Below are 24,603 nucleotides of genomic sequence, written 5' to 3'. Positions count from 1 at the left end.
TTTAATTGAATTCAATAAAATTCCTGTTGTTGAACTGATAAACCAGAACTTGTCAAAGTCAGTCAACGTGACACTTCCCAGATGATCCTTGTTTTCAAGTTTTTATTTGCTTTTCTTTTGGGTTTAAAAAATAATATAGAATGTTAGGAAATTTAAAAGATTTCATTTCAGTCGTGCAAGATGGTTTAAGTTCGAGTAACAATCTGCGGCAGACATTACAAGAGGTTCAGAAGGTGACAAATATATTTAAAGATAAGCAAAAAACATCGACTGAAAGTAGAGTTAACTTTGGAGCAGGGGGTGCCTTATTAGAAAAATACCAAGAACAATGGGCTGAACTTCATGAAAACGCCGATAACAACGCAAAAGCAGCCGAAGAGGTCGATAAATTAATTCTTCAATTGCATGAAATTTCTAAGAAACGTTTAAAAAAAGCTACAGAGTTGGCTAATAATTTGGGTCACTTGCCTACCTTAACAGCAAATGTAGCTCAATGTATGGACAGTTTAAAGAATGTACAAATTTTATTAAAAGATGTTGAAGAACAATTGATAGAGTTTGAAGATATTGTTGAAAGGTCAAATATGGAGAAATGGAAACTTGATCATCATTACGAATTAAGTCTTTACAAGAAAAAGAAAATGGGTAATTCACTGCATATCTATACTAATATTTACTTATTTACTTTTTAATATTTTAAAGCTAAAGAGTTTATTTGTTTGAACGCGCTAATCTCGGGAACTACTGGTACGATTTCAAAAAATTTGTTAGATAGTCCATATATCGAAGAAGGCTATAGGCTACATATCATCTCGCTAAGACCAACAGGAGGAGTACTGCGGGTAAAACCGCAGAGCACAGATAGTTTAAAAATACATTAGTACCTAATCAAATGTGATGTTTTCTCAAAACACATCATCTCTACCTTTTTTAAATTCAAATACATAGAGCATAAGTATTTGCTCTCACTTTCAGTCCAATCCATTTAAAGTTTACAATAACATGTCAGAAACCTAATATTTATTATTATTACCTCCATAAGTGGATAATTTTTCTACTAGATATTTTTTTATAATTACAGTCCAATTAGAAGAAACAAGAACAAGACTAGCCAAAGAGAATGAAGAACGCAATAATGAGATAGAGCGACAACAGTTAGCCGAGCTGCAAGTTAAGAGAGAGAACAGTGCTGCCGCATTTCAGAGTGATGTAGCCAGATATTTGACTAGTGGGAGCTTACCAACGGGTATGAATTTGTTTATTTATTACATGTTTATAAGAAACTGTTTAAGACACAAACAAAATAGTAAAAATTAAGTTAATTCTAGGCAAAACTATATTGCTAAAGTTAATAAAAAAATATAGAATTACTAGCTTTCCGCCCGTGGCTTCGCCCGCGTTTTCAGAGAAAACTCCGCATAGTTCCCTTTCCCGTGGGATTTCCGGGATAAAACCTATCCTATCACTCAAGTTGGATCGAACTGCATATGGTGTGCAAATTTTATTATAATCGGTTAAGTGGTTTAGGAGTCCATTGAGGACAAACATTGTGACACGAGATTTATCTATTTATTTATCTATTTAACTCTTTAATAGTTGTACAGAAGCCTTAGAACTACTTACACAATACACATAGAACAGAGTACAACTATTTTGGCGGCCTTATCACTTAATAGTGATCTCTTCCAGGCAACCACGGTAAAAGGTAAACAAGCAAAATGATCACTAATTGGCGGGACGAGAACAGAAAAAGAATAATTAATAGCAAGAAAACAAAAAATAATAATATATATCTACCTTAAATAATACATGTCCATATACAATATCACATATACTATACATACACAATATTTAAATATACATATACATAAATAAAATAAACAGATATACATACCAATTACATATCTATACATATAATAAAATCGTAGGAAAGTCAAAACTGTACATTGAATATTTTTTTAAAAGAATACATAATCCATGATCTATAATCGATATAGAAGCCAAAAACATAGTTTTTAGAATTTTTGTCTGTTTGTCTGTTTGTCGGTTTGTCGGTTTGTCTGTTTGTCTGTTTGTCTGTATGTTTGTCCAGGCTAATCTCAGAAAGTACTGCACGGATTTACTTCAAATTTTGCATGAATATTACTAACAGGTCGGGTCAGGCTGTTATATACATATTATCATGCTATCACCTTCGGGGGAGGAGCTGTGAACCTTTATTTTTCTTACGTATTCCGTGTACTACAACAGCGTACAATATAAAGACTCATGTTTAAATGTTGTTTTTGAGTAAGCCATGCTATTGTCTATAGACCGGGAGATACTGACACAAAATTTCGAGTCATTTGTAACAGGATGGCGGTTCTACAGGGGTCTTAGTACGCAATGACAAAAAGAAAAATGATGGTGTGAACGCTGGTACCGGTGGGTTAGTCGCGTGGGCGTTAGTCGAACTCGTCGGAAAAATAGCGAAAGTCAAACGATTTGTAACACAAAAATTTTAGAATTTACCGATAGCCCATAAAAAAGAAGTAGGCGGTAGTGTCATGCCATACTTTTCCGGTATGACTTACAGCCCGCCATACCGACGCGAATGTGTTGATTTAAAAAAAACAATTATTCAACCATTTGTACCAAGCTAACTTTTGCACAGGTAACCATCGTCGTGCAGCCATTTACGAAAATCGCCATGCCATACTTTTCGGACGATTCCAAATGGTCGCCATACCGCCGAAAATCTGCAAAATTTTTTTATTTCGCCTATCTTTTTGTACCAGTATTGCATTTGGCTTTTTGGAGAGTATTTGATAAAATGTGACCATTATTATATTTGCCATACTTCTAGTAGGGGGAAAAAGTGCTGTCATACTTGAAAAATAAATTTATTATTAATTTATATAAGTGAAGATTTCCAACACCTAGATCTTTGAAATTTTGTATTTATATTCGTTGATCCTCAAACTTACAGGAAAAATAAGTGCCATACTGTTACAAATCGTTTGACTTTCGCTATTTTCCGACGAGTTCGACTAACGCCCACGCGACTAAGCCGCCGGTACCAGCGTTCACACCATCATTTTTCTTTTTGTCATTGCGTACTAAGAACCCTGTAGAACCGCCATCCTGTTACAAATGACTCGAAATTTTGTGTCAGTATCTCCCGGTCTACTACCTTTATACTATAAAAACTACATCATTTAGGTAATTTTGGCAGAGAAACAGAATAATGAATCTTAGTAGTATAAAGACAAATTTAAAACAGCGCCATCTATGAGATTTCATTAAAATTAAATCAATTTACATAATATTAACGCTCCTTGGAAGTTCATCTATACATATAATAAAATCGTAGGAAAGTCAAAACTGTACATTGAATATTTTTTTAAAAGAATACATAATCCATGATCTATAATCGATATAGAAGCCAAAAACATAGTTTTTAGAATTTTTGTCTGTTTGTCTGTTTGTCGGTTTGTCGGTTTGTCTGTTTGTCTGTTTGTCTGTATGTTTGTCCAGGCTAATCTCAGAAAGTACTGCACGGATTTACTTCAAATTTTGCATGAATATTACTAACAGGTCGGGTCAGGCTGTTATATACATATTATCATGCTATCACCTTCGGGGGAGGAGCTGTGAACCTTTATTTTTCTTACGTATTCCGTGTACTACAACAGCGTACAATATAAAGACTCATGTTTAAATGTTGTTTTTGAGTAAGCCATGCTATTGTCTACCTTTATACTATAAAAACTACATCATTTAGGTAATTTTGGCAGAGAAACAGAATAATGAATCTTAGTAGTATAAAGACAAATTTAAAACAGCGCCATCTATGAGATTTCATTAAAATTAAATCAATTTACATAATATTAACGCTCCTTGGAAGTTCATAATTTAAATATTATGATGTTGGTGAGTTTGTTTTTTTTTTTAAAGTTAAATAAATAATTCATATCTTCCCAGAGTAAATTTCAGGTGCGCTTATATTTCATGTGAATATACTAAATTTTTATAAGTGAGGGTAGATGTTTATTATTTGATGTTAGTTACAGTTATATAGGTAATAGACGTAGTATTTGTATTCTCTTTGGGTAATAGTAGATAACAGTGATTGTGTTCATTGGTTACATTTTTAAAAATCTTCGGCTTTTTTTTAATTTTCGCCTTCTTGCGTTCCCACAAAAGGTAAGTTGTAGCTTTTATATTTATTGTTTATTATAATTATATAGTTAGACTCATGTTTTTAATTAGTTAAAGTTATGAAAAAAATAAGAAAATGATGAAATTTTATTTTTATCATGTATAACTTTTACAAGACTATATTATACGCCCAAAGAAGGTCACTTTAGTTCTTGATAAAACTTTATTTGTTAGTAGCTTTTTATTAAAATTAGGTACACTTATCTTTTGATTTTTTTTTATTTACAGATTCAATGTTCATAAAAATTGACGATTTGCGTGAGGATGTAGTGGAAATTAGTAACCTTGCGCGTGGTCAATCAATATTCAATACATATTATAATAAAATTCTAGAAAAGTGATGTCTGTACAATGAAAATATGTAAAAAAAATAGCAGGGGTTATTATTAAATCGATCTCAAACCCAAAACTGTAGTTATAATTTTTTTTGTCTGTTTGTCTGTATGTTTGTGCACGCTAATCTCAGAAACGGCTTATCCGATTTAGATGCGGTTTTCACTAATATATTGTGGTAATCTTCATTTAACATTAAGTGTTTATTTCATGTTAATCGGTTTGTAAATAAAAAAGTTATGACCATTAAGTATTCACGGCGAACATTTGCAAAGGCATTCTATTGTACACTATACAGTGTACGATAAAACGTAAGGGGGGTGGGGGGGTAAGCTGAGGTAGTAGGGGGGGAAGGGGTCAAATTAGAATTATGCTTACTTCTAGGTAAATTTTATACATAAAATGTCCTTTAAATTATGTCGTATTATATTTTTAACCCCTTTTAACCATTTTTAACCATCAAAAAGATGGGTGATAAGTGTTTGACCGCTATGTTTGTCTGTTTGTGCCACCGTAGCTCGCTAACGGGTAATACGAATTAGATGCGTGTTAGGCAGCATATTTTCCGACGCTGGTTCTTAGATAAAGTGTATCAAAATCGGTTCATCCATTTATTATACCTAGGTATATAGAGGTAAAAGTGGGAATGTGGGAAAAAATATTAATTATATTTTTATCCAATTCGGTTTATCCATTTATTAGATTACAGCGGTGAAAGTGGGAATGAACAATAATCGAATGTGGTCAAATAATATACTCAAGCGGCATATCAAAATATAAAAGAGCAACATGTTTTATCGAAATCGGTTCATCCGTTTATTACATTTAGGGGTGACAGTGGTTAGATAAATAAACCAAATGGAGCATCAAACGACAGGATATGACGTGTACATATAGGTATAATTAGATAATATGGTTTACATCAAAATCGGTTCTGCCATTTACTAGGTGTGGAAAGAGAAGGGTTGAAAGTCTGTGAAAGAAGAGGGGGATATGGGAGCGAGAGGATAGCCACACCCTGGAAATTTGGAACTCTACTCAAAGCCACATAGGCCTGGCTCTTGGCAATTTTTTTTCCTAAAGATACCACTTCTTTTGCCACTGTGATCCATTACAATTTGTGCACGGTTACGGCCCAACTTAAAAAGATGTCAAGGAGCAACAAACTTATAGATATCAATATGATGTAGGAATGTAATATGGAGGTAGAGGTAGGTCTCGCTCACTTGAAAATATCACATGAAAATAAGAAACCGAAGTTAAAAATTTAAAAATTAAAAAGAAAAACCCAACGCAACGAAGGAAAAGGAATAAATAATAATTTTACAAACTTCCCGACGATCTTTAAAATTAAGTACCATTATAAAAAAAATATAATTGTATATGATATGATAATGATGGTATGGCAGCCCCGATGACTTTGTTTTTTTATTTTTATAAATATTTAAAATGGTATTTATTTTTAAAGATCTTCGGGAAGTTTGTAAAATTAGTGAAACTTTTATTACATCGTCTCATCGTCTTTTTGGTCTGTGTAGCGCATGTCGCGTGACGGTCGGCTGCCGAGTAGGTATAAAGCAGTGTTCGGAGTCATTATCGTACAAATACGATAATTTTGTGCCTAAGTTTCACTTTTACCGTGGTTTCATAAAACCACACAACATTTTTTCCTTTTTCTATGCACTTTTCTTCGTTGCGTTGAGTTTTTTTTTTATTTAATTTTTATTGCACGGTCTAAACGGTTTAGTTACTACGGCGTGAGACAGGAAAGATCTGAGCGCTGAGACAAACGTCAAAACGCAAAAGAATAGAATCCGCTATCGATACTAATTATTGTCTTAAGCGTATGATGTTTTGATAAGGATTTGTTCACCTTACCAACGACGACGACGACCACGAACAAAATTTTCATCCAGTCGTAATTTAACAAAATTGTGCAAAACACAATTAAAAATCTGTCGTTCTGGTGATTGGAATTTTTATTTTTGAGATCAACGAATGAAAAAATAGATTTTTCGTAGAAACGGTTAGGTATATATATTGTCAAAAACATCCATACAAGGAAGAAATTTATTTTTATTTTTTAGCTCAGTTTAGTAATAAATTTTACTAACAGTTCGTTTAATTATTTATGGTAGTACGTGTTTATTCAATAAAAGTTAAGTAGTATAACTACCTACTATGCAGTCACTATTCCACGCGGACGAAGTCGCGGGCACAGCTAGTTATATAATAAACAAATAGATATACAGGGTGTCCCAAAAAGTAGTGATAAACGGAAGCTGGGAGGTAGAGGACCTAGAGAGCTATCCGAATCACCCCCATGTATGTTATGCGATTTTTCGTATTTTCGGAGTTATGACATTTTTTTCAATTTTTCATCTATCGCTGAGTACGATGAGATTTTTATTTATGGTGACGTGACTTATTGCGCTAGATGCTTGATTTTTTTTTGTGTGGTAAGCTGAAAGATAGGCCAATTCAGTATGGTAACATTTACTATCGTTAGATCTTCGAATGGAATAAAAAAAGAATTAAATGCCAAGAAAGATAAAATTACCCAGTATGTTCACAACTTCAAGGGCCCATAAAAAAATAAAATCACATAAAAAAAGTTTTCCATTTGGCTTTTAAAAACTCGCTCTATCTATCAGGTAGCTACCCTAAAAATTTCATTTTATTATTCAGAAGGCTTCAATCGAAAAATTGAAATCTAAATGTGGTAAGTGCAAAAATTTTATTAACATGATGATCATTAAAACCAAATTAAAACCCATAAATAGGTGTTTAATTACCAGAAATTTTTAAAATAACCCCGCTGTTGCTCAATGCAAGTGCGACATCACCGTAAAAAGTTGTCTTTTAAATGTCTGAATGCCCTTTTATCATTTTTAATGGTTTCTTCTGCTACTATGAATTTCCGGGTTATTTCGTCCAAATTGTAGCATTCTCTCAAGTAGCCGAGGTCTTTTTAGTATCCCCATTGAAACAAATCAATGGGGTTTAGGTCGAGGGACCGTGCAGGCCAGGCTTTAAGGCAGGCGTCACCAGCGCATGCGCAGGCTGCAACGACCAATCCATCTTTCAGGGTATCTTTGCCCTTTAGCCTGGCCTCGACGGTCCCCGGACATAAACCCTATTGATTTTTTTCCGTGGGGATACTACAAAGACGAGAGACTGCCACAATTTGAACGAAATAACCTGGAAATTCATAGTAGCAGAAGAAACCATTAAAAATTATAAAAGGGCATTCAGACATTTAAAAGACAACTTTTTACGGTGATGTCGCACTTGCACTGAGCAATAGCGGGGTCATTTTAAAAATTTCTGGTAATTAAACACCTTGTTATTGGTTTTAATTTGTTTTTATTAATCATCATGTTAATTCAATTTTTGCACTTACCTCATTTAGATTTCAATTTTTCGATTGAAGCCTTCTGAATAATAAAATGAAATTTTCAGGGTAGCTACCTGATAGATAGAGCAAGTTTTTAAAAGCCAAATGGAAAACTTTTTTTATGTGATTTTATTTTTTTACGGGCCCTTGAAGTGGAGAACATACTGGGTAATTTTATCTTTCTTGGCATTTTAATTCTTTTTTTTATTCCATTCAAAGATCTAACGATAGTAAATGTTACCATACTGAATTGGCCTATCTTTCAGCTTAGCACACAAAAAAAATCAAGCACCTTCCGCAATAATTGACGTCACCATGAGTGAAAATATCACCGTACTCGGCGATAGGTGAAAAATTGAAAAAAACGTCATAACTCCGAAAATACGAAAAATCGCATAACATACATGGGGGTGATTCGGATAGCCCTTTAGGTCCTCTACCTCCCAGCTTCCGTTCATCACTACTTTTTGGGACACCCTGTATACTTAGAAGGAAACACACTGATATTGAATTAGATAAAATTATTATACAAATACCATCTATATATAATATCTATATTAAGACGTGATATTTATTACCTGTAAATTTACACATACTTCAGTCAAATCTAAATTCTTTGTCCTTGTCTAAACTGCTCTGCCTATATGTATAGTTTATTTATCTAGTAAAACTAGTAATTAGTTCACATGTACCCTTTCCTAGCACATTAAGTTTTCATCATCAACATATACATGGTATTATTATATACCATAGGATATAACATTTAGTAGTTCGACGCCTCCTTGGTACAGTGGTTGACGCGTGAGCGTAGCACCGAGGGGTCCTGGGTTCGATTCCCGGTGGAGACGAAGAAATGTCTCGGGCTGGCAGGACACAGAAGGCTGATCACCTACTTGTCCCTAAAAGAAAATCGATCAGTGAAACAGATGTACGTATAATGCATCTGCCCCTTACCCCACTAGGGGATATGGGACTTCACTTATACCATTTAGTATGTAGTACATTGTACATGGTATTATTTTTTACTCTAAATATTTTTTCAGGTACTGGCCAAGAACCTCCATCCACAACGCTTGAGCAAATTGAACTAGATGTTGACCAAACTGACTTAGAAAAGTTCCTCGAAGAAACTTGATATAAAGAAATTTTTATGTTAGTGTTAATGACAGAGCTTTTATAGTTTTAAGAAATTTTATCAACTGTTGATCAACTTGTTGCTAATGTTAATCCAATCGGGAACAAAATAAAACACCAAATATTACAAATCCATATAAAAATGTATTTTTTTTTTATGACTAAACATCTAAGCAATTTTTAGTGTCAACATTTTCATCAACTGAAATTGTTTTCTTAATATCGAGTAAAGACAAATACAAAAATATATATACAAACTATTTATGACTAGTAAAAGTACATTTTTTGAGATCACTCGCTTCAAAATCGTTACACTACACCCACATGAACACATTGTAAAAAGTGAGTATCAAAAATGTCTCGACTACTAAAAGTCAACGTTGGACGTTAACATTGTTCACGTTCACGGGAAATTTTCAAACGGTGTCGACTTTTGGTAGCCCAAGACGCTATTTCCATGATTCGTTGATATTTCTAAGTTTTTCGCATGATCGGATGCAAGTCGCCAGCGCCGTGGGCGGACATTTTTACTTTCCCAGTTATATGGTTCTTAATACATGGTCCTGCATCTTTTATAGAACCTGGTGGTTCCTCTAAATCTTCATCAGAGGAAAAATCCGAAATGCAAGAGGACAGATGCCTCTTTTTCGGAGGCATCAAGTGTAATGTCCATCGCATTGCGCCTTTATGATTCGTTTTGTTGTTTCTGTATTCATTATCTGTGTCAGATGCTGCTCTTTGCGAGTCACTTTTAATATTCCTTGGTGTTTTAGAAGGCCGGTGGCTTTGTTCTTTTTTCTCCCCCCTCGGGGGGGCGTGGCAGTTTTTTAAATTCGTTACGCTACTGGTGTGGCCTCTAGCGTTCAGATCGGGAAAATTTTGCGAATATATAACAACGCTATCAACGGACTTTTCTTTAGGAAATTTTGGTGATTGCTTTTTATTATTCGCGTCAACATCTGCTATTGACGACGTCTTTTTCTCTGCTGAATTACCGCTGCTACAACTAGTATTACTATTGCTGGTGCTATATTGTTCAACCGCTTCTTTTTCCAACTCTTGAAATTTCGAATCTATACTTTCATCGGAACCTTTGTATTGTTCCAAGGCTTCTTTTTCAAGTTCTTCAAATTTATTGTCTACGTTGGACGTTCTGAGACGGGTTTGTAAAACAATTTTAGGATTTAGTTTTAAAATACCGGGCACGACGAGTTTTTGAGATAGTCTAATGCATCCTGCTGTTAAATTGATTGGTTGAGGAGCGCTCATGCTGAGGACAGTACTGTATAGCCGTTTCGTTCTCATTTCGTTTTCCGTTGGCGCAGAACTCGTCGATGCGATTTGACCATCTTCAACAACTTTTTCTTTCTGTGTACTTTTTGGGCTATCCTGTTTTTCATCTTTTTGTTCTATTGGTGGTTCATCGTTATTCTCTTTTGGTTCTTCAATTTTAGAATCATTATCATCATTTTCCTCTGTTTTTTGTATTACAGCATTCTGGGGTTGAGGTTTAGGGCATTTTTGTTCCTGTCTGGCCGCTAAATGTTCACGCGGCCACCATATACTGCATCGTCTGTCTGTGCAGCGTAAAGGTCTTTGTCCTGTGGGCGCGTATCGGCTTACATTCGTTCCGCGGTAGAGGGGGCACCGGGCCGCTGTGGCTCGCATTAGTGCCTGCATGCTCGCTGAATAGCGGCTTATTGCGCGTTGACAGTCTGTCAGTTGTGGCGGTCTGGGTGCTTCGAAATGGAACTGCAAAATTAAAAAAAATATGATTGGTATTTTTGAAATACTTTCTTTCAAAAAATTATGCAATAATATGACATGTAGAATTGTTAAGATCTATACTAATTCCTTCTATCTTAAAATAAAACTGAACGAAAGGTTCTAGGTCCTTAATATAAGAATTATAAATAGGAATCCAATTAGGTAACTTTGCGGTGTCTAAACTGAAAACTCTAAATACATTGCATTTAGGATTAAAATAACCTTGCAAGTGGGATCACAGACGAGTTGTGCTGGCGCGTCCAAGCAATACAACGGTGGTGGAGCCAGAGTCGACGGTCTCCTCGGCTGTCGCCTCCTGGCCCTCATCTTCCTGGTCACTTGCGGGGGACTGGGTGCTCTGTGTCTCGAACATTCAGGATCGTTATCTTGCCAGAACTTTCTTACGCTGCGTATTCTCGCTTCTAGGTTCGCCTCCTCAACAGTCCGTGCCCCAGACGGGCCACAGCGCTCGCTAGCTGCCGATCGGTGCCCGTTAATCGTCATATAAAAGGGTTATGTCCAAAAATGAAGAGTAGTCTTTGTGGATGAATGAAAAATGAAATGAATGATTGCGATCAAAATAGAAAGGGATACTTTAAACTGATTTGGTAATATTAATGTGTTAAAATAAAGTTAAATGGATTTTTCATATTTTCTATTGACACTATTGCTCTGCTATAATTAATCAAGGATCTATTTTACTTAATGGTAATATTTTTGATTCTTGTCGAGTAATTAACATTTCTCATCGCTATAATATATTACCTCCGTACAATTATTTTCAGTATATTTATTTAATAGATAAAAAATAACCCACAAATCGTCATCAGCCGGTATTCTGTATTGTCTGCGACGCCGCGGGAGCATGCCGCGGTCCGACGGTTCCTCTATCAGCTTTCGAAACCAATATTCAACCTAAAGCAGAATATTTAGAATAAGTTATAAAATTATACGCGAATCCTGACGTTTTCATAAATATTAATAAAGTGTTCTCGAACATAAAAAAAAAATGCCTACGAAATAAAATGTTTATTTGATTGCGATATGTACACAGCTGACTTAGCATATCCTTCGTAGAACTTGTGTGTAATAATAAAAAACAAAACATTTTTTTCTAATTCGCTTTGCCTATAAGTTACACAAATGTTTTGTCCATAAAGCCCCGTATTAGGTAAATATTTTTTAGCAACTAAGTGGAATCGACTCGTTAGCAACACTATGTTGCAGAATTAATAAGGCTTGTTGAAATATACTCGCCATAGGAACGTCAAAATTCAATTTTCCAGCAATATTGTACATCAATTTGTTCAATAAATGTTGCTAACCATGAATAATATGTCTGAAAAAGGCTGTAATCTGATACTATGACTACAAACAAACGTATAAATATAATGTTTATATTACCTCTGCCAACATCCAACATTCTGTAACATCAGTGTTCTCACACCCTTGAGCGCAGTATGGACGGATACGTATACTTTCATTTGGGTTTGTGTAACAGCTCTCCCTAACATACATTATATACTTAATTCAATAACATTTATAATTAAATTATTTAATGGATAATTTAGCGCAATGTTTTTTGTTATTGAAACACAAAAATAAAGGTTACTCGAACTACCGTCAATGTTATAAAAAACGTGGCCTTTTGTCTTATCAGATGTAAATATTAATCAAGGAAATACGTAATTTAGTTTAACAAATATTATTATATAGGGAATATTATTATGTTCTTAAAATAAATAAAATACATTACCTATGCTCGTCATAATAAAAGTTTCCATAGAATTGTGCTAGCCTAGATTCAGGAATAACTTCTTTCACGCTTCTCCGACCGCTCGACGTACCATTTTCTATAACGAGAATAATTAAAATAACAAGTTAAATAAAATATGGATAACTCGAGATATTAGATGAAAATTATACTGCATTAAATTATATTACATGCAACCAATATTATTGCTAATGTCTCGGTCTGGCAGGACACAGAAGGCAGATCACCTACTTGTCCCTAAAGAAAAACGATCAGTGAAACAGATGTATAATGCATGTCCCCCTTACCCCACTAGAGGACATTGGACTAAAAAAAATATTCTTGCTAATATATAAAAATAAGTCGGGTTTTCCTTCCTGACGCTATAACTCCAGACACGTTTTGCATTCGTTGGAAAGGTCTCGGGCTGCGTGAGGTCTATAGCAAAGAAAAGGTGTCTCTGGTGGCGAAACGGAGTTCGCCGGATTTGCTAGTTGCTAATAATATAAATTCAATGTCATAGTTACCATCAAATATATGAAAATATACTTTAAACTATAGAACGTTCTAGAATCATATAAGAATTCTTGATGATAATTTTGAGCTTGGAATTATATGAAGAAATATAACGAACCCGTTATTTCACATTGATTCGTCTGGCAGTGCGACTCGGTTCTCGTGTCTTGAAGTATTTGCGAAACGCGACAGTGTTGAGCCAAAAGGCGCTATAAAATTATAATTTACATGTTAAAATGTGGAATCTTAACCTTCATGATAAATTATTTGGATAGCAAATCATAAATGCAATGGTTTATTCTTCTGCGGACGCGGAGTCCGAAATCCTACCTCATTAACGATTTTCTTATATCTAGGTATCTTTTTATACCTATATTTAGGGGTAGGTATTTATCTCTCTATTTATATAATAATCTATTTACTGATGTCTTGATGTCTAAGCGGCGCCGACGGGAAAAGCACTCACAAATATTCCATGCTGTGGTTAGCACAATGAGATTAGGGATAGTTTAAGAATAAAGATATTTAAAGGCCTTGTCTATAGAATGAGTCTAATGTAGTCTATATCGTCACGTCGGATCAGTTTCCAGATGTAAGTATTCATGGTGCAATACTTCGTAACTAATAAATAATCTGTGTTATAATTTTATACAAGGATACTTTCTATATTCTATGATTTGATTCCGGAAATCTGTGACTATCATGGGCGTGGACATAAGTTTTTGAAACTTGAAGTTTTATACCTTTAAGACCATTTGTTTGACAATTTTTATCAGATAATACCTGGTTTGCAACTATAAAGTCATCAGGAGGTTCAGAAGCCCATGTAAGATCAGCACAAAGGGCTACATGTGCCCACGTAGGCGGGTAACGATCCACTTCGAAGGTCATTCAATGTGACATCTCACTAATACAACTAATTATCTTTAGAATAACAAACGTACTAATACAATAAACACTAATTTTTCAACGGACAAACTAACGGTAAAACTGTAAATAAAAATGCCAACAATTTAAAAGACATTGGTAGTTAAATCTACAATAACAAAATTTTCCACTTTTTTGATAGATACATGATAAACATTTTTTTTCTTTTTTATTTCAAATCTCTGTTCGAATTTGGTTGTAAATGATGGAGGGTGTCATCTCGATGGCTCGGTGTGCGCGCAGTTCTGTATATTGTTAAAGAAAAAAAGGTTTCATGTATTTGGAATTGGATAAATATTAAATACTCCCCCATTTCTAGACAAAAAGTAAGAATTAAGTAATTACTGAAAGCGCCAAGATGAGACAAATCACAGGCGTTGTTGTGTAAGGCCGCATTTCCATCTGCAAGAAAACTTCCGCAAGAAATGTCCGACAGTCTGTCTGAGAGCAGCTTGCAAGTCTACTTGAAGATGGAAACGCGAAATTAGACTTGCAAGCTGCAACGCGGCCTAAGGGTTGAATTAAAATCGACGTTGACCAGGCGAAAAATTAATTCAGTGTTTTCTTGTTTATTTTATGAAAGAAGTTGGTAAAATAAAACCCATTAGAACCAGCAGTAGACGTCAGGTAAGTCGAGGGTCGCAAGTATATTGCATAATAGCTGTTATTATGACCTCTTGTCCAAAGAATAAAATATTTTCATACTCTCCTTTTCAAAACTTATGCAAATTCTCTTTCCATTTTATAATATCTAAAAGTTTCAGTCTATGTTTTTTGCATTACAATGTACAAACAAGGACAAGGACATCATAATAATATGAATTATTATGATGTCCTTGAATAACGATCGAATTTTTGAAGACGTTACTTTGGTTAACAGTTAACAGTTGTATTATTTTTACCTTCATTCTACAACCATTCTTGTTTTTTTTTTTCATTTTTCTTTCGATGGAAGCGTATAATTCAACCAATAAATACAAATTGTAAAAAGCCTCAAATTAAAAACGTAAATTCATAAATAACGTTATTATACTTGTATATGGCAACACTGTTGCAAGATGGTTTGTTTTGTGTAATGGTATCCCCGCGTACCGGTTCAACGAGCCGCCTGCACTCCGTCATGTCAGTCACAGTCAGTTGAATTTGCGCAGGTGGCGCTACCGGTCGTCCTACGCATGCGTCGCGTTACGAGCTTCGTAATGGACACTGACAGATCCCAAGTTTTATTTTATTTAAATAAAAATTAAAACAAACCGCATAACAAACTTGAGCTTTTTACCATAAAAGTGAATATAGTATTGATGTCGTGACAATTTCATAACGAACAATAATTCAATGTAAATATAAAATAATCGATTTCAAATCACGCACTTTTATTCGTGATTTTGGTTGTGGGATTTGATATTTATTGTTGGTTTTTGCAATAAATGCATCTACCATAACAGACGGCGTGGAAATAACTGGTTTTGGGGGGCCGTTGTGTTTTTGTGTTGTGTTTATTAGTGAATAGATACTGAGCTATAGTGCCCCGTGTTACCGCTATTTCGTGATGTGTGTGTAATGCTGATAGCTGTAAGCACAACTACGAAGCTGTGAATCTCGTCTTTATGGTGAGTTTGAGTTGGGGCTATTTGGTTGTGTGTGTTATGCAGTACCTACAGCTACATGCCTAACTGTCTCCACTGGTCTCCAGTCGAACGGTGCATTCATACCGTCTCACCTTAATGATATTTTCAATCAAAATGAATGACTTTTACTATTACCTGATAGATTTACCTGTGCCTTTGCTGGAACTTATGTAACTTACTTTCTTTATTATTTACCACTTAAGTACGAAACGCGACACCGTGATGATATAATATTTTAACAGTCATGCTGATTTTCTTTCAGTCCCTAAAATAATTTTAAAAGTTTAGGTATAATAAAATGTTTAAGTATATATTCGTTAAAATAACAAAAATTTAAAATTTAAACGTAGAACCTTTATTACAATGGTTTTCACTAACACCATCATGAACAACCTTGTTATAGGTACCTATTGCATGGCTAGGCTACCTATTATAAAAAATATTTTTTTTAATAATTAACTATTGCGTAAAAATCACATCATGTACCTAGGTAGGTATTTACATACGAAATATTTAATTCCCACACGCCACGATGGGAACATGATAACTGGAAAGCTACTAGAAATTAGAATCTTCTAAAATCTAACGATACACTTATTAAGGTACAGTAAAGCCAAACCAGTAGGTATTTTATAAACGAATGCAACGCCAAACCAAATGTAAACTTTTTGATAATGTTTACCTAGTTTCATAATTCATACATCAAATTATTCTTCCTAATATCATTGTTATTTATAATCAATAAAAATCTTAATGATGCATTACCTAACGACGCATAATTAAAACGTAGCGACGATTTGGAAATTGAAATTATTACAAATACATACCTATATTTTACGAAACAATATTGCAATTTGCATGTAATATTGTTATTGTGTATATCAACCATCTTCGATAAGATACGAAATGAGGTCTGTGGGTTAATCCTAAGTATGAATACTTATGCACGTGTTGCTAGTCCATAATTCTATTGTTTATTAACTAATATTTTTTTTTCTTCAGGTTATTTTGTTGCACCGGAAATGACATCAATACTTGCATGGCTTATTAATCGCATGGATAAGTTTTAAATCGAATGATACAAATCTATAAGATTGTATCGTAAGGCAAGAAATATTACTCCATTTTTTTTATTTTTGCTTTCTATCTATATTGTAGATGTATTATTAGTACCTAGTAACTTCGTAATATAGAGATAATTTGGCTTTGAAATATTTAGGAAGAAATCAATCTGTGATTTCCTTCAAAATACCCTAAGAAATAATGAAATTTCGCTTCTCAATCATTGCTATTAATCAATATTTAATGTGCTCAGAATATTCACATTATTATGTTATTGACAATATTTCGTGTATTCTGACCACTGCATTATATGCTTATTAATTAGCTTTAAGAATATTGCATGCTATTTCTTAATATCTTTTATCTATTTATTTAATATCTATTTCGCGTTATGATGACTCTATTAAAAAATATTGCTATTCATCTTATGTTCTTTTTATCCTTACTCTCTTGCCCTCGCTAGTTTTAATTAAAACCTGAAGTAAATTGTGCTCCTGTTACGAACATATGCTAAAGCGTTACAATAAAATACAATAAAAGTACACATGTTCCAACGTTCTGATATGTAAAAGTGGAACATCTGTCCTCCACTATATTGTACTTTTCAAAAGCTACACAAAACCCAAGACTATTTGCTAAAGGGCTGTGTCTGAGAGCTCCTCACGAGTTGCCATAAAAGAAATTCTTTTTTAATCCTTCCCAAGGCAAGTTGTTGAGTAATCTTGAATACAAAGCGAGTGCAGTTTCTAGGCTTAAATGCGATGCAAAGATGTACTTTTGGGTGGATTGGAGCATAACTTAATAACTAGACGGTCTCAAGTGTAGGGGAGTTCACACCGTCCAGTTTGCTTACGCTGACGGCGTTGCTAGAAGAAGTAATTGCATAGACGTAAGAATGGCCAGCGAACTTTGACGCTTACGAGATGACCCTTTGATTTCTTTGCCAGTTATAGTTGTAAGTAAAAGTTGATGCAGTTTAATAGTTTGAAGGAAAATTAAAGACTAATAGCTCGAGGTTTTAATAAATCCAACACAAATACAACACAACTATCCATTCATTGCTATTATACAGAAGACATTACTACATAGTTGCAAAAATTAACTGTATTCACCAGGATCTAAATAAAATTACGAAATTATTTTCGTCCGAAAGACATCTGCTTCTAATCCATACTAATATTATAAATGCGAAAGTAACTCTGTCTGTCTGTCTGTCTGTTACTCAATCACGCATTAACTACTGAACCAATTTGCATGAAATTTGGTATATAGAGATATTTTGATACCCGAGAAAGGACATAGGCTACTTTTTACCCCGGGACATAGGATAGGTTTTATCCCGGAAATCCCACGGGAACGGGAACTATGCGGGTTTTTCTTTGACTGCGCGGGCGAAGCCGAGGGCGGTAAGCTAGTATCAAATATTCTAACTTCCTACAACTTATATTACATTACATATTTGCCCTTTCAATTAAACAGAAAGTGATATGTGGATATAGGATCCAGTACATTTGGAGCGTAGTTTGATAGCTTGAATAAATATTGGGTTAACAAGCGGCGCCATGAGTGTCGTCCTTTTCTCCTTAAATCATCTTATCAACTGTTTAGATAGTGTTATTATAGACTTCTGGCCTTTTATCATCTTATTGCGAAGTCTAGAACTGTATTTAGTTCGATCTTCTAGGAATAAATCCAAATAAATCGAGCTATATCTGAAATCGAAACTATAAGTTAAAAAATAGCGTGTGTGCTGAGCACATGTATCAGAAGCGAAACTTCTTTGGTAAGATTCAAAGATACCAAAATCGTCGCCTTACTCCATAACGTGACGGTATTGCTATGATGCGGCCTTGAAATTTTACTCTCAACGCGCCTAAACAAGTTTCTATTCAAAAATACATACCAAAATTGAATAGCGTCATACTTTTAATTGAAGGTTAAACGTGTGTATCGAAATTCTAACATTCATTAACTACATACTCAATTCTTCTCCCAATGCATTAGTAACAAATAACACGACTATTTGTTCATGTAATAATACATGGCCGCTATTGTAGGTAAAATTCACTATCGTGCAGGCACAAACGAGCAATCTCACGTCAAAACTGGAAACGAACGAGCACGGAACGGAAGCACGAGCTGGACTGAATGGTCCTTGAGCTAGACAGAGCGAGTGTCCTTGGCCCGGTTCAGAAATGTTCCCCGGGAAAGGTTAACCTTTTATACGAGAATCGCGCGGTACGAATAGCTTTTGTATTTTGTTATTCTCGTTACCAGAGTAACTTTCAACGAAACTGATCAATTTTGTTCAAGTAGCGGACGGAATTTGTCCTAATTTTTATAATGTATTCCGACATTTTCATATCTTACCCTACTTTGTACGTAATCTTAACCCATATTATAAATTCATATAAATTGACATGGGTTTCCATGTTATTTAATAATTCTGTAGCATCTGAAAATAGATAAGCGAGAAGTATCGTTATTACAAGAAACAATGAAATGAGGGTATTCTTTGCTATAACAATATATCACATCTATTATTTAAATGACACAATATTTTTTATCTGTGCCCTATTTTTTAAATTCCCTAACGACCAATTTTGGCAAAGGCTGCGCGGCCAATTCATAAAGCTGCCCATTCACGCAAGGTGTCCTTGGCCTAGTTCAGTTCCACTGATAACGCCGCATTGGAAGCAAGCTTTCGGGTTTTATTATACGTATTTGGGAGTATTATCATCCACAAGGGATGGGCATTGCGGATTTATTAACGAACGTCTTATTGAATCTCTAAATGGGAGACGCAATACTTAACCTCTATTGTAATCTCGGGAACTACTGGTACGATTTGAAAAATTCTTTCGGTGTTAGATAGCCCATTTATCGAGGAAGGCTATAGCCTATAGGCTATATATGATCTCGCTAAGACCTCAAACAGCACTGCGGGTAAAACCGCGGAGCACAGCTAGTGTCAATAAATTTTACACAATAATTTGTTTGAAGGAAGTATAAAAAGATCGTTTCAAATTTGTTAGTTGTTATCGTTGTTCGTTCATAATTTTAGTACAAAATATTTACGTTGCACGTTGCACAACTCCGGATAGATTGTTGGAACAACAGATTATACGAAAATAAAGATCACAGACTATAAAAGAGGTACTCGTAAATTGCTCATTACCATTTCGGCTTTCGTCATAGCTATTAAAATTAGCGGTGCGTCTGCCGTGTGACCTAGTTAGCGAGAAATTTAACTTTAGTTCTAGGTTCTAATGGAGTAAATGGTCCGTTCTCGGTCGTATACATGAATTTGTGTTTATAGGTATTGCGTTTAAAATAACATGGCTTTCAGAACGTCGCGTTGCTTCTTTTTGTAAACATATGCAAACTCTCACTTGCTCTTTTTGAAATAAGGCCGTTTTCATTTTATTGCTATTACTTAAAGTTGAATTGCATACAAAGCAGGTTATGACAATAAAATAAATTGTAATAAAATGTTGGGGAATTGAGAAAATGTCCTCTCTTTTGGAAGTCGGTTAAAAAAGAGAGCGATTTTATGTTAGCACTCTCTTGTGTAACGCTATAATATATTCGTGCGTTATAAGTTAATGGCAATCTTTATGATGAACCGATATGGATATTTCAAAATGAGAAACATATGTATATCACTACATCCGAGTCTGTCTGTTTGTTCGTGATAAACTCAATAACTACTGCATCAATTTTTTGCACAGCACAGGCGAAGGCGGTAAGTATTAAAAAAAAGACGTGTGGCGCGTGTGGCACTCGGGGACTGCCGCGGTAAAGCTATTACAAAGCATGCCTTCAAGCCACACCTCCGTGCAGGTCGGAGTGGGGAGCGTGAGGTTTTTTTCGTTACCTGGAATTTCTGGATTCGGTCCCCGCGCTCAAAGCCCGCGATAGAAGCTATGCAATAGCTTAAAAAAAAAATGAGGTAAATAACAGCTTGAAAGTAGAAACACTCTATCTAGCTTCAATACACTTTAAACCATTTCATAAATAAAAGAATACCGCAGTCGCGCAAAGTCATTGCCCTCTGAATTCTGATATAACACCAAAACTATTTCAAAGTCCTCCGTCCACAAGGAGAGTAATAAAACGCGTGTTTATTTAGGTAATCGTAAATCAAAGTGGCTCCTCATCTTGGCGCGTTTATTTTTCTTATTAAGTCGGTTCAAGTTTCGGGACGACGGATGTAGATAAACATTGTGTTAACGTAACGGCACCAGTCTTGTACAGATTAAGGAAAAAATTGAAGTTTTTTGCAAATTTCTCGTAGGTTTTTTAACTTTATTGGATATTGTTTAGTTATACCTTTAGTTCAATGTTAGTTTAACGTAACCAATGTTAGAAAAAAGATTACAATGCATAAATAATGAAGTTATTGATAAATTAAAAAACCACTTTTTTGCACCAGTGTTGGACAGTGAAAAATCTAATGATGGACACCCAGTTTTGGACAACATCCAGTTATGAACACCCATTTATGGACTGTACCTAATGTCGTTTCTCCTGTTATTTACAATTGGAGAAGACTTATATTTATCAATAGAATCTTGAAAATGATGATTGGAATACAATAAATCGGGGATGTATTTATAAAAATAGTACTTATTAATTATTTTGCAAGTCTTAATTTCCATTTTCTGGGCAAAAATTGGACAAATGCATCGTTAAATACGAGTTATGTCCGTTAAGAAACACCAATATGGTTTTTTTTTCTCAATAAGTCAGGGATGAAAAATATAACTAAAAAAAGTACTGCCATTCCATCCATTTTGGGACTTCTTCTTCTTCGTAGATGCTTCACGATGTTCCGCCATATCTCTCTGTTTCCTGGCATTCCGCTACACTCGTGAAGTGAATCGCCAATCAGAATCCGCCAGCAGCCTTAAGGTCCATCGATATGGATTCCAAATTGTAGCACGAGGCGAAAAGCTTTTTTTAAAATGTTGTCAAGATGGTGTGGATGAAATTTAAGCGTGTGTGCTCTATGGTGGTGGAATTTAGCAGCAGACAGCGATCCAAACAGTTAATCAGAGAACTCTCTATGATAGATGCGTTACAATACGCATAAGTACCTATTCGACTTCTCTACGCAGTGATAGAGAATGAAGCCGAGAACGAGTCGCACAGCACATAATGACCCATTGTTCTAAAATATATTCTTCATGTTTAGATAGATATTATGTTGTTGGACTCATTAGTGTAATTTTAACAAAAAATATCAATGTCCATTATAGGAACCAAAGCAAATCCAGTCATGGACAATTGTTGTACAATATTGGAACCCTTTGTTTGAAATGGTCGTGATAGGTATATTATTAATCAGAAAGAAAAGACAATACAGAAAAGCGCATGTAATTAATACCTTTAAAAAAAGTTTATTTTCGACATATGTCCATAAATGGATATATCCATAGAATTAAATCCAGTTATGGACACTGATGAATTTTATTTAAACAACATAACCTATCATGATACTAAATCGTGTAATATTTCGTACACTTAACTACTATAAATAAAAGTAATATCAAATTTTGCTGACATTTATACAAAAATTCTTATAACCAAAATTGTGTCCTCACTTCCTTAAGGATTTTCTTAGTAAAAACGGATTTCTTCGAAACGAGTCGCAGCAACTAAACATAACGTTCTGCCATCTTCAAACATTTTGGCCGAATAAGATGAAATGTCGTATTTTGATAGCTTATGAACCAAACTTTTATTTTAAGTATTGCCAAATTATATAACGTTAATTTTGGTCTTAATATTTAAATTTAATATTTATTTTGTCCATTACTGGATGCTTGTCCACGACTGGTGCCGTTACCTTATTTGTTTATCATTTATTAGGGATTATGAAGTGCGTCGTTCCGTGAAGGTCTTATGGAAATAAATGTTCCTGTCTATGGAGTATGGTGCAAGCCTAGTGCTGATTCGAGAGAAAGATTATAAATATTTCTTTGGCTGTAGCTGTATAAGATTTAGGAAGCAGAACACAAATGAATTACGGGCTAGTTTAAGTGCTTAGAATTACCATATAAGATAGACTATTAAATAATTAAATAACTAAAAAAAATAAAAGTTATAAATAAATAAAAGTTATAGATCGAAAAATATAAAATATCGTTATATGTAGTATATTGATCTATAAAATCGGGAGGGTATGATAATTCTCACCTGGAAGATTAATAATAGGTCATGTTTGGTTATTTTAAAAAGCAAAATGGAGCCACTAACTATACTGGAATTAATAGGCTTGTAAAATCGACCTTTTCCTAAATAAGGGATAACAACAATTTCATAAACTGACGGTACTTTTATCACACCTTAGGGACATGAGCCTTAATATTTTGATATTCTACATTGACTTTTCCTAAGAAGTCACAGCGGTAGATAGTGTTACGATAAATGCAAGTTGCATTGTAATATTTGCACGTGGAATAATTGAATATCGAATTCTAACATTTAAAAGCATTTAAAATTCTGATATTTATGAATGCTAAGTAATAACTAACTACCTAAACCTAGGTGTGAAAGGGATAAAAAACATACAGGCGTCATTCAACGTCATATTTTCTTGTTACAAGTTAATGTTCATACTGAAATCTCCAGTGTATTAGATATAAGCTTCTTGATTCCCGCCATTGATGATACGTCATAAGAAATTTATATTATCTGTGGCTATAGAGCACAGAGTTCCAGTAACTGGGTGAAACTTATTGTATTCACGATTTGTAAAAACCGCTGTTGATAGCACAACTTGTTCCGAGTATATGGTGTGAAATGATACTATGTTTTCCCATAGCCCACTTATTATAAATACACTGTTTATAACGTACATCGAGTACAAATATGCGATGAGGTTTTTATGTGATACTTTCTTTATGGTTAACTGTTATCTCATGTCTGCCATATAACCCCTATCAACATTATTATTTAACGTTTATACTAATTACTGCTTTGTCGTTTAAATAACTTGGAAATAAAAGAGACCAAACTTTTTTTTAGTAAAGAATCTTTTCTACTAAGTAAGTACTTATGTACTAACTGAGTAATTAATTATGAGGTCTTTAAAATTATTGTCTCTAAAATTTGAGAGATAGGATTCAAATTAAACTTTTACTTAGCTAATGCCCTTAGGGCTTAGGCCTACAGCGTTTTACGTTCTGCAATTTAATTGAAATTTCGTACCTCAGACTCCACACAACTGCAAAATTGTTGGAAATAATACCACCATAACAAAAAAGTTCTTAGCCAAATTTTATGATTTGTATATTTATAAACTTTATAAGATCTATAAATCTGCAATCACATATTTAAGAGCGCATATTCTATTTAACGCAAGTCAAAAACTCCGCGATCTATTACGATAGATCGCGGCTTGCGCTATCCTTTTACTATGAACAGCATAGGTCCACAGGAGAGCGCCGAGCAACATGTCCTCTCTCTGGAAAGGCTCGCTGCCGACTGATTTTAATCGGGTCGCGCGCAGTGTTTTATAGTACTTTAAAAAAAATTGTAGAAAAATAATAGAGGTACCTTAGTTGATTTTTTAAATTTTATCTTATAAGTAAGACATTCTTTTATTGCAATATGTATAAATTATATTCAATAAAGTCAAATATCTTGGTGAAAATAATCATTTTGTCGACTATAATTTCTAAAAAAATTCACATTGTTCGGATTTTAATTTCGTAAGTTGGGAGTCCAAAATAAAAAAATCTTTTAACTAACTATTTTAATAAGGATTTTTGCAGTTAGTTAAAAATAATTGTGTGTTAGATCTGTCAGCAATTTCAGATATTTTTAGCTTCGAAATTGACACTAAAAGTGAAATCAAGTAATCATCGGCTCAGTTATCT

General features: G+C 34.3%; 3 protein-coding genes across 4 annotated transcripts in view; 2 read left to right on the top strand and 1 right to left on the bottom strand.

The window, feature by feature from the left end:
• The first annotated feature begins 53 nt into the window (after positions 1–53).
• On the top strand, positions 54–9,225 carry Dysb (dystrobrevin binding protein dysbindin). The gene is made up of 3 exons (XM_089710734.1): positions 54–645; positions 1,082–1,246; positions 8,974–9,225. Exons 1-3 carry the CDS (start codon positions 141–143, stop codon positions 9,063–9,065), a joined length of 762 nt encoding a protein of 253 aa, XP_089566860.1. The 5' UTR covers positions 54–140; the 3' UTR covers positions 9,066–9,225.
• A 291-nt stretch (positions 9,226–9,516) lies between these two features.
• Positions 9,517–14,084, bottom strand: LOC149477435 (uncharacterized). Its single transcript, XM_089710750.1, has 7 exons — positions 13,884–14,084; positions 13,219–13,309; positions 12,588–12,684; positions 12,236–12,338; positions 11,649–11,746; positions 11,054–11,303; positions 9,517–10,816 (listed from the first exon to the last, which is right to left on the bottom strand). The coding sequence occupies exons 1-7, from the start codon at positions 13,989–13,991 to the stop codon at positions 9,539–9,541; spliced, it is 2,025 nt and encodes a 674-aa protein (XP_089566876.1). The 5' UTR covers positions 13,992–14,084; the 3' UTR covers positions 9,517–9,538.
• A 1,071-nt stretch (positions 14,085–15,155) lies between these two features.
• Positions 15,156–24,603, top strand: part of LOC149477432 (uncharacterized) — a 72,037-nt gene continuing 62,589 nt past the window's right edge. For both annotated transcript variants that reach the window (XM_089710706.1, XM_089710705.1), the window contains exon 1: positions 15,156–15,637. The gene's annotated coding sequence lies outside the window, so the exon portion shown is untranslated. The remainder of the gene's footprint in view (positions 15,638–24,603) is intronic.

This window comes from Colias philodice, chromosome 25 (assembly GCF_061535455.1).
Source record: "Colias philodice isolate Cphi_HAF_F1 chromosome 25, ilColPhil1 Martin Lab GWU primary, whole genome shotgun sequence".
Taxonomy (NCBI): Eukaryota; Metazoa; Arthropoda; class Insecta; order Lepidoptera; family Pieridae; genus Colias; species Colias philodice.
Note: the sequence above shows the minus strand (reverse complement) of the source record. Positions and strands in the feature narration are given on the sequence as shown.